Raw genomic sequence first — 11,572 nt, 5'->3', positions numbered from 1 at the left:
GGTGGGGGGGTGGGTTTTTTTTTTTTAATTACTTCAAATGCATGCTACTATATTTAGGACAAGAAAAGCATCATGTGTATAAATGGTAGTTAAAAACTGCTATACTTAGTTCGGCTTTTCGAACTTTGCAACTTCTCTAGAACTTTGACCCAGTACAAGCAAGATCCAGTGAATGGAAAAAAAAAAAAATCAGATACTTATTCATGACTTTATTTGTTCAGTCAGTTTTACAGTAATATTGGAAGGCATAATAAAAAAAAAGTGTGCTGTGCACTGTTTATTAAAAGACTTATACTCTCTTCTTCCTGGTTATAAAGAAAATATTTCTAAACCAGAACCGCTGTGCCCCTCCCTATGATCACCATGTATTTTACTCTAAATTTATTACAGAATCAAATCTACTTGGAGAAGAAGATGCTGTAATTGATGTAACTTACACAAAAATTTGAGTTCTGTTGCTTTATTTTGCTGGGGAATACACTTGTCTCAATAACTTCGAAAAAGAATTACTGTGTTCATTATTTTAGAAAGTTAACCTAGTGGAACACAAAACTGGCTGCTAACTTTACGTGTTAGATTTTCTGCTGTGGCCATTTTGACATTGATTTTTAGAAAGTGTCTTAATGAGACTATGGAAGACAATAATGTAGGTAAATCCTTGTTACTTGGTTCTCTTTATTTCAGCTGATTTTGCCACATTCTAAATACATTCTTTTCAACTTACTGAATATTTGTAAGGAAACAGTACAATATGTGATTACAAAATAGGCATTTAAGCTATAAATGCAATTACTATTTAACAAATCTTAAGATTCAATAATGTGAAAAATAACCTGATTTTAATGATTTGTTACTTACGGGTCATTTTTCAATCCTATCTGAAATCCACATGTTAAAACACTATGTGAAGAAAATAAAATGTTTCTATGGCCTTTCACTAAAATTGCCAAGACCACCTTTCTGCCTACATTAGATTTGATGGAATGACAAGAATTTCTAAAATCAGATACTGAATCTCAAAACAAAGAAAGAATCTGTAACACTGACTTGTACTCTATATCTGCAGCTTCCAAGTTTTTTTTAAGACCTACATGCATTTGTATGTCGGGTACTGCATATTTCCAAAATCTGCATGAACTACTCAACAGTTTTAGTATAGCTAAACAATGAAAGGAATCACCATTACAAAAAAAAACCCCACACTAAAATAACAAATAAATTACCCACAACTACTTTATCACTGCTTTTTAAAAGTCCAATCAACCAAATAATACATATCTAATTACCTTACATTAAGGTAAAAGTTTCCATTAATTCATCTACCAAATTTTTATGTATAAAACAAACTCATACCAACCAACGAAAAACCCACTAAAAGGTTTCATGAATTTCCAACCAAAACAAAAGTTCATGAGTACTCAAGAAAAATTATACCTGTGCTCCCTCTACTGCATCAACCAGAACTAACATGTGTCCTTTCATGTGCAGTTATGATAATCAGTGACAATGACATACAAAAAATGAAAGTTATAATATGATTTCTGTGTTTTAAAACAAGGATGAGGTAAATGCACACCTTCAATTTATTAGACTAAGATGGAGCATGCATACATACATATGCATAGATAAACATGCACAACGTACTTTTTTCTTTAAACAATACACCAAATCTGCAACAAGCCCAAATTGTATTATTAATTACTTTTCAAATCAAGCATTACAGAATTGGTCATGAAAGACTGAGTTGTTACTCATTGTTGATGGCAATTTTGTATATATTCAAAGTCCTCTCCCTGAGCTAAGCAGAATGCTAGAAAAATTTCACATTTAGAACTATGAAAGAGATTTTTCAGAACCCTAAATTTTGGCAATTGTTTAAAGTTGGATTAGTCCAACCAAAATGCACAGAATCCTCCTGTTCTACCGAGTCAGAGCATATTAAAATAGAAATGAAAACAGTGCAGGAATTGATTTTATGACTGTAACTGCATGCTTACTCCAACTATTTACAATCCAGAAAAAATATAATTAACTTGCATATAATGCACAAATAGTTTTAATCTACTTTATGATTACATAAAGATCTAGGCTAGATTTTCAAAGAAACAATAACTTTACTAGTAATATTCAGATTCTAGCATAATTCCATAGACGGGCACACAAGTAATTACGAAGCTCAGATCACTCCCACTACTTTTTTATAGAATTCATAGAATTATGGAATATCCTTAGTTGGAAGGGACCCACATGGATCATAAAAAAGCAACTACTGACTCCACAAGGGCAATCTAAAAGTTAAACTATATATCTAAGAGCATTGTCCAAACACTTCTTGTAAAAGACAGCTGGAAGAAATTATAACTTTCATGGATTGTTGGCTGATGAAAAAACAAAACAAGTTTGACTCACAATGATTAAATCACCCACATACTAAATAATAGTACCTATTCATGAAAAATTATTGGAAAAAAATCTAAAGTGATGTCTGAATTAATTTTAATTCTCAGCTTAGCACCAAGGAAAACTAGTTGATGACAGGCTCTTATCTGTTACAAAACTATTAATCTGAGGAACACGCACCTCCTTTGCCTTCAGGTTATTTTTTTTTTCTTTCTTTTTTTTTTTTGAGATTAGAACTTTAAAATATCTAGGATGATACACAGCTTTTACTTTTATTTTTTTTTGGTACAACTGAATCTCACTTGCATCGTTGTGAATGGTACCGGTCCTTCCACATTCTTCCACTGTTAGATCCTACAACATTCTGTTTCTGATAATTCACTTTCTGTGACAACTAGAGATTGTTCTAACATTTCACATTCCTTCCTAAAAATGTGATTTTTTTTGTTTTCCTGTAACACTATCCTCCAAAGAGTAAACTTTGATCAAGCAATGAGTAACATGCTAATTTCATAAGAAGGTAATACAAATAATTATTATTCTATCAACATCAGCAATTATCACCCAACCTACTTAAATGATACCTACCAATCAGCCATATTATCAGAAGATAGTCTATTCTCTCAAGGGCTGGTCCCATTGTGTTCTTCTTATTCTCATTGTAGACAAGGGAGTACAAATTAAGTAGTAACAGAAATGTGAAATATGAAGCTCCATGAATAATAAACTTCATAAAAGGAGTGTGAATTATTCGACCTACTCGAGATTTAGGGGCTAACAAGTAACACAGGGACAGAACTGGCCAGAAAATGCCAACCATCAAAACAGTCAAAATTTTCTTGCATGTGTGCTTGCGTCGATAGCCTGCCATCTGTCCAAACCACACAGTGTTTAGAAACTGCTGGCAGTTAGACTGAGCAACAAACTGAGGGGAAAAAAGAAAAAAGAAACAAGCAAGAAATCAGTCTCAGCTTTCTTAATACAGACCACTAATTTATATTATTAAAGTTCATTTTCAACCTATGTGTAGTCACCAACAAACAGGAAAAGGCAAGAATATTAAATTGAAATAATTATAAGAGAAAAAAGTGCTATGGAGCATTATAATTAAAAATATCCATTATTTTAATTTCCTCCTAAAGCCAGCAACTAAACATGAATTATACATAGTAGACTTTTAAAGGTTTTCAGGTTAAGAATGAATTTTGATTTCTGATTATTTAGAAATCTAGCATATAAATAACATCATACCTCAGCTCACTGTCTGTTATAAAATACAGTGACCTTATCTGAAGAATAAGATACCGTTATTGTAAAATACTATCCACATTGTAAAACACAACACCTTGTAAGATGAGGACTAAAGTGGCCAAGCAGATTTATACGTATCAGTTCTTAAAATCATTATGGCTCTATTCAGCAGGGTTAATTTTAAATCAGAGTAAGCTATGTTGTATCAGTCCCTCAAAAGAAGATCATTTTGGTCTAAGGTTATGTAGATTTTGCAAAGGTAGTTTCAAATTTCAGATGGTTATTTGCATGGAGTTACAAAAGAATGTATTTCACCAGAAGATGGTTTGTCATTTAATTTTAAAAATATCAACAAAAAGAACCTTGATGTTATCATCACATTTTAGAAAACATCACCAAAAAAATGTCTCTATACTTAACCTACCACAAATAAATCATATTCTGCAAAGATACTTTCCTCATACCACACAAAAAATGTTATTCTCCAACCACTGTGGTAAAAATAAGCTATTCTCAAAACCAGAAAAATATCTGAAATACTTCAGTATGCTTGTTTAACGCATACCAGAAATGTGTAATGCTCGTTCTAGGACATTCCATAACTACAAAACACTATGTATTTTAATAGTTTCACAAACAGTTTGTGCCTAGATACATAGAACAGATAATGGCTTCTGCAAATGCTAACTGAAAATGGATTTTGTATGGAAACAAAACTTCCTCTCCGTCCCCAGTTCTGTATCCCAGAATCCCACAGATGCCCATTTGCCTTCTCGTACAGCAAAACTGGAGTTCTAATTTGTCAAAGGATAAAGACAACAATGAACTACTGCATGAAATAAGTTTCATACTGATGGTATAAAAAGCCATCAAATAACTGCAAAGACAAACCTCTTTTTGATTATACTTGATCGCAAGTTTTAAGCGACTTAAGTTCATCCTCTCTTCCAACAATCCTCTCTTGTCTACATGTTCATCACTAGATGTGTGATTCAGAATAACTTCCAGCTCCCGTGAATTCCGTGCTTGTGCAAGCAAATCTTTAGCAAAGGTTTTACACTGTTGAGCTAGCTCCTCATAATCATTTCTGAAAGACAAAGAAACAGTACACTGCTCATGTATTTTCCATTAAATCATTGACTATCCATTTTTGGTTGAGATTGTATGTTATGCTAAGACAAATTAAAAAAAAAACAACAAACAAACACAAAAAAACCCAAACAAACCCAAAAACCAAATAACAGTCATATGTCAAGATCCAAGCAGTCTGAAGACAACTCTGAGTAGGTGCCACCATGTAACATGACAATTACAATGCAGTTTAGTTTGCAATTCCAGTAGGTAGAGAAAAATTGAGAAACAGACTTACAGTACACAAACCCTTAGCTTGTAACTTCCTTATAAAGAGCTCAAGCTTAGAATTATTTCAGGAGATGAGAAAGTGTAGTAGTCACAAAATATGACACTGATAGTTCATGATTTGGACTTTCCTCCAGGAAAGGAAGTTAGTTTGAGTTTTGCTTTATTCTCATCATCTGAAAACTGAGGTCTATTCACTGAATGCTATTTATTAATATAATATATTAATATAATAAACACAAAAAAAAGAAACTTACACTATTTCCTTGTCTCACCTGGCACATAGTCCATTTTAGTGCCAAGTTGTATCACAAAAATGCAACAGTTGAACTAAGAAAGTCAATCAGCTATAAAACCAGAAAAATTCCTATGTTGTTTAGGAAAGCAGAATTTTACCCTGTACAAACATTTGCCTTCATGTTCTTATAAAAAATACATGCTTTTTGCTGGTAAGTTTCAAAATGTAGAAACCTGCATAGTTTAAACATAAAATTATATTCAACATTTTTTCATTAAAGAGACAGGGCATTTTCAGCACATAATCTTCTACACACGTATGCATATTATATATATACACACACGCTGTTCAGAGTCTTACAAGGAGCAAAATTAAGAAACAATACCCAAAACAACTTCCAACATGAGTCAGGTCAGTATAAACAAGGTATTGCGTACTTCTACCCTGATGTAGGCAAAAAAAGCACAGAGTGCTAATGAGATATTGATATGATTAGTAGGTGTGTGATCTTGAAGTAAGTTAGCATTTAGCATAATTTCTATTTATTTTTCCAGAATAGAGCTGAAATTTGAACAGTTGGTATAACTATATACACTGAACTGGCTACACCTAACAGGATTTAAAGTAATTAAACTGTGAAAATGACTGCTAATGAAGCATAAATTATACAATATAACTTGTTATTATGTCTAATTATCAAACACTCCAATTATGAAAAATTAAGAATAGACCTTTCCTAATGCATACACATTTCTATACACGTAAATTTACAAAAGTATTAAAGTTGATTTGTGGTTTCGATTCTTACCTGAATTCAACCTCAACAAGGCTTAATTCTTTCAAGTCTGCACTAAGTTCAAAAGCTCGCAGGATCGGATCCTCCTCTGTCAACATGATTAAAGCAGGACTGGCCAAACACCGATAAATGTCAAGACGAAACCTGTGACAAAAGAAGAGCAAGCAAAATGAAAATGTTTCATTTGATTAGCAGTTTAAAATCAGGACCTATTCCAAAAGCTTGCATAAAACAGTCAGCTGAAAGAAAACAATTGGGTTTCTTAAAATCAGACACTACAAGCATTAAATGTGAAGACACTGTCTTTCTTATACTTAGAATCCCTATTATTTAAGTATCAAAAATTGACCAAACTGATTCCCTCTTCTTTTCCTCACTACTTCAACTGTTATCAGCACATCGGAAGACCAACAGTTAAGGTAACAGTATTGGTAAGACTTTGACATTTTAAGTGTTACACTGTAGTTCTTATGGTTCTTGAAGTGGAAATAAGAGAGGCGAGTAAAGCATTTAAGGCAATCTTCTGTTTTAACAAACTAAACTAAAAACAGTGGGGAGCCGTAATGTGCTAATACAAAGGAAAAAAAAAAAACAGGGAAAGCATCTGAAGGAACGTTTTCCTCTTGCAAAACCACTCATGGACGCGGAAACAAACTATGTTATCTGCTCTAGTTTAAACTAAGAGCTGTTATCTCAAATGTTTCTATTGTTTGTTTGCTTGGGATACTGAAGTTAATGACATAAGGTATCAGGTGGATGTTACCATCAAAGGTACCAGAACTGGGCCTGTAGTAGCTGAATACCAGTAACAATTATCCTTTCACCTGAGTAATTTGGATACATACTGAAGTAATTATGTAATAATTAATTGTATAGCGTAATTGCAGTCCACTTATGATCTTTGAGCTCTGTGATTTTTCACCCCAAATCTCACATATTAAGTTGTATTCAACCCTCAAATATGTTGTCACGTTAACCAGGCAAAAATATTGTTAAGATTGGTAAATCCCTCTCCTCATTTGAACCTCTATTACAAAGCTTTCTACTTTCAAAAATACTGAAGAAAAAAAAAAGAGAAAAAAATTGTCTTTAGTTTGCATTCATCAATCCATGCTACAAAAACACTTTTAGAAACAGGATACAGAATTATCCACCTCCTCATTCTGGCTCAAAAAACCACAAGTATTAACTAACTTAAGAATAATTTTATTTGCATAGTTCCTATGCTCCCAAGCCAAAGCTAGCTAGAATGTTTGACACACAACTGGTAGAAAGGAAAGGCACTTAGCTTAATATGCACAGTGAGTATAAAAAGTATAAAACCAAAATGAAAATAAAGCCACTGCCTTCCAACAACCTTTTCAAGCACAACCCACCCCCGAGAACTACCATCTCTCACAATTAGTCTACAATATATTAAAGGAATCCATTCAAACCTCACCTTAAAGAAAAAAAGGAAATATACTGAATCTCACCCAACAATACCAGAGAATTAAGACAGTTTTATTTTTTTATTATTGTCTGTGACTGGTAAGTCTTACCTGGAATGTCGTAGACTATCTTTTTTGTTCTTTGCAGTACAGAGCGTGCATTCACAGCCTACAGCATGAGGTTTGGGTAATGATATGTCTTGCTTTAACAACATGGTGAGAATTTCATAGTTGTTACGATGAGCAGCTAAAATGACAGGTGCCACATCCATGGTCGTCGAGTACTCCGGGTTCTGAATGCGTTCCATTAGTTTCTGGAACAAAATGTAGGAAGTACTGAATTTATTACATATAGTTATACTACAGTGTTTACATGTAATGGCTCTTTGACTGTTCATCTGTCCTTCAAAATATTTTCCTACATTTCATAACACGAAAATAAGGAAAAATTTGGAACAACATTCAAACACCTCTCAGACAAATACTGGAAAAAGAAAAATGGACACAGAAACATTTCCGTTTTATTCACATAGAAAACCTGACATTCACTGCCCACCTTCTCAAATATACATGCATGATATTAAAAAGTGTATTTTGCTCTACTTTGAGAAAAAAATATTCTAAGTATGTTTAGTATCTAAGCGCAGAAAAAATATCCTGACTGTACTATACTCTGTTACACAACACCCTATTCCTTCCCTCCCTCCACCCCTCCTTTTGAACTTTTAAAAGTTCTTTGATATTGAGCATTGCCAAGGTAAGTTTCAACTGATTAATTTCAAGGCTTACAGATTTGCTTGAAAAAATCTATGAAGATTCAATACATGAATATATCTGTTATAGGTCAAGGTTCCTAATTACCTTGCAAACAGTTTCCAACAAAAGATTTCTAGCTACTCTATTTTTTTCCTTTTCTGGACTAACTAGGCATCTATTAGCATTTGGCATGTATAAAGCCACTGGATTCCTTAAGCAGTAAAGCAAAACAATGTATTCTATCCTTTAAGACAAAAAAGGTTATAAAAATAATCCCTAATGTCCAGATGCTATCACCTTAGAAATGTAGAATTTCATTTAATAACATTGTTTTAAATACTACAGTCACCCAGAATGCAATAGCACAGCACAGCACTCCCCAACCAAAAATCAAGGAATAACAACACTCAACGACAATGGTTGGTCTGGAGGATCTTTTTGGTCGGTGATTAAGCAGAATGTCAACAGCTCCCACCACTTCAGAGTCAATAGCCACCAAAAGTGCATCCGATGACTATGGAAAGAAAACAAGTCACATGTGAAAACAGCAGCAACTTAAACAGCATAAAGAATCAATCTGAAGCCAAACTGCATTTTTGTTATTTTTTTCTTTTAATTTATTTTTAAAGTACTAAAATGACATTCTGTATTATTACCATGCATATGATCAGAATAGAAATTCAGGTTGTCATTCCAGGAGTTAGCAAAGCATTACTGACAATTTGTTTCATTGCATGAACAGCAGAAGAACCAATCGCAAAAATTACTTTCCAGCAAAGATGATGCAGCACACTAGCAAAAATCCAGTTCTACGGGACAGCTTATCAGGTTCTTAAAAATGTTAAAAACAAGTGTCTGTGTAACAACTCAGGCACGTGAGATACTTCAGCCCTGCATTCATAGTTCTGTGGTAAAGCTAGGAACATTAGCTGCTTTTTCTGGACTGGTAACTACTTCCGAAACTTCTCTTAAGTTGAGCTAAGTGGCTTTATTCAGATTTTTACTTTAAAAATAAAAGAAAAAGACACAGCTTTTATTATCACCATTAAAAAGGAAATCCAGGGAGGGGAAAGCTTGTTTTTTTTCCCCTCCAGTATCAAACAACCTAACAAAAGGCTCATTTTCCCTGTCTTATATACTTAAGCCATCATAGCTACAACTCTCCCAGAAACAGCAGAGACATTGCATATAGTTAAGGAAGTATTGTTGGTATGAAACTGCCTCTGCCATCAAGCACAGACCAAGTTTAATAAGAAAGCACTGCACAAACACATGCTTACCCAAACTTAAAATCATCTGACATAATGTGCATTTTTCTAATTGTGCTACCATTTGAAAAGTTATAATCCACAGCCAAATCTCTGCATTCTACTTTTTTAATATGGTGCACTCTGACTATGTACTGTTTATTCTGCTTGATTATAATGTATACATTATCTCTGCAATGGGAATAACAGTTAAAATAAAATTCAGACTTGTTAATATCATTGAAAATGTTACTACACATTTGCCATGCCAATAACATCCCACTAGAAAAGTAAATTAGTGAGAGGAAAACACTTTTGCAGTTGCTAAATGGGAAAAGAACTGAACTGCTTACAAAGACACATCCTATTTCCCTCCAAATTCTGACAGATTAACAGAGAAGCTATATAAAGAGTAGAATACACGGTTCAATGATTACACTGAAAATTTTCAATAACTTATGTGTTGTATACCTGGCAGCCATAATCCAAAAGAAGCTGTAATATGTCCAGGTTTTCATTTTCAATGGTTATGGTAACAGCATTTCGTCCAAGCACATCCACACAATTTATGTTCATTTCACCCGAGCTGTTTTCCTCTAAGAGTTTCTTAACCATGTAATAGTCACCTGCACAAGTAATGTATGAATGTCACTTAGTATTATTATAAAGCAGTAAAAGCATGTGAACATTATAAGTACCAGCTACATTCCATAGGTGACAACAGACATTGAATACGTCAGACAATCAAGAAGCTGAGGTAGATGAGCATTCTCTCATCAGGGAAGAAACTAAAGATATTTTGGGAGGTCTCTTTCAGGAAAGCACAAAGATAAGTACTTTAATCAACCACTTTAGTTCCAGTCCTAAAAACAAACACACACAAAAGCACGGGTACTTTCCAAAACTGGTGCAATACCTCATACATAACCTGTGAGACACAGGAAACATTAAGTTCAACTACATCAGAGAAAGCTCCTCAGCTAAAAAAAGCCACAGGATCAGAGAAGCCCTCTCTACAACGCTACAAATGAGTCTGTATCTTCCTTGAGCAAAAAAAGACGTTAGTCTTCTCTGTATCGCTCTAATTCTAGCATATATATAATCAAAGCAGGTGTGATATGATGCTGCAATGTTAAAATATTCAAGTCAACAAGTTTGATGAGCAAATTAAGCTAACTACAGTAAGATGTACATAAGCTGCACTCTCCTATTTGACTGAAGTATAGACACACCAGGCTGCCCTGTTTAGTATTATTCTGTTTGATTGATTCTTTATTTTTGTTTCTAGGGTAACAAATTATTCTGCAACATAGAAGACCACGACAAAGACAGACTTTAGTGTAGAACACTTACAGAAGTATACATAAAATACTTCTACATACAGTAGAATACATACAGAGTCTGCAAGAGTGCTAAACCAGCTGGTACATCCACTTCCCCCCCCAGTTTTTGTTGAGGATCCTGAGCCTCTGTTTATACTTCCGAGAGAAAGCTGTGGCTCGGTCTGATCCTCAGGACAGACAGCAGCAGGGCAGCAGGCAGGCCGGCTGCCTACCGGCAAGGCGTCCTGCCACAGGGCGCACCAGAACCCCCTTCCCGCGCCCGCCGGCTAACCTCACCGCAGACACGCTCCTACCCTTGGGAAACAGCCTAAACACAGGGCCAGCGGGCAGCTCTGCGCACAAACACCCCGGCTTCTACAGCCACACGGATGTCCTGAAGTACACATAACCCTTCAGCACGTGATTAAAAAGCCCATCTTAAGAGTCCAACGTCTTGGGCATGCTAAAACCAGTTTGATTTAAGACTGTTTCTCTACTTAAGGGTAACTAAATATATTCTTAAAGTAAGTAGCATATTTTAGAAAGGAAAATCTCTTCCTATCCATCACCACGAGTGCAAATCACAGGACGCTAGTCTCACTCGTTCTGGGGATGTCCAGATAAGCCCCCGATTTCACAGCAACTATACAGTCACAGACTCTTTAACAGCGAAGGCAGCAGATACCTCAGTAACTCCTCTGACACAAAACGACCCCCCTCACAAACGCAGAAGGGCCCTTCCCCGGGGCCCGCGGGTACGGGGCCGGGCGGCC

At 34.8% G+C, this 11,572-nt stretch overlaps 1 protein-coding gene across 1 annotated transcript in view; it reads right to left on the bottom strand.

Moving 5' to 3' along the window:
- Window positions 1–10,105, bottom strand: part of TRPC1 (transient receptor potential cation channel, subfamily C, member 1) — a 20,060-nt gene extending 9,955 nt beyond the window's left edge. The window contains exons 1-6 of the mRNA XM_009890084.1: window positions 9,949–10,105; window positions 8,646–8,744; window positions 7,586–7,788; window positions 6,057–6,188; window positions 4,543–4,738; window positions 2,989–3,325 (exon numbers count right to left, since the gene is read on the bottom strand). Coding sequence (XP_009888386.1) covers window positions 2,989–3,325; window positions 4,543–4,738; window positions 6,057–6,188; window positions 7,586–7,788; window positions 8,646–8,744; window positions 9,949–10,092 — 1,111 coding nt within the window. The 5' untranslated portion in view covers window positions 10,093–10,105. The remainder of the gene's footprint in view (window positions 1–2,988; window positions 3,326–4,542; window positions 4,739–6,056; window positions 6,189–7,585; window positions 7,789–8,645; window positions 8,745–9,948) is intronic.
- Between the last annotated feature and the right edge of the window lie 1,467 nt (window positions 10,106–11,572).

This window comes from Charadrius vociferus, unplaced genomic scaffold (genome assembly GCF_000708025.1).
Source record: "Charadrius vociferus isolate BGI_N301 unplaced genomic scaffold, ASM70802v2 scaffold650, whole genome shotgun sequence".
Classification (NCBI taxonomy): Eukaryota; Metazoa; Chordata; class Aves; order Charadriiformes; family Charadriidae; genus Charadrius; species Charadrius vociferus.
Note: the sequence above shows the minus strand (reverse complement) of the source record. Positions and strands in the feature narration are given on the sequence as shown.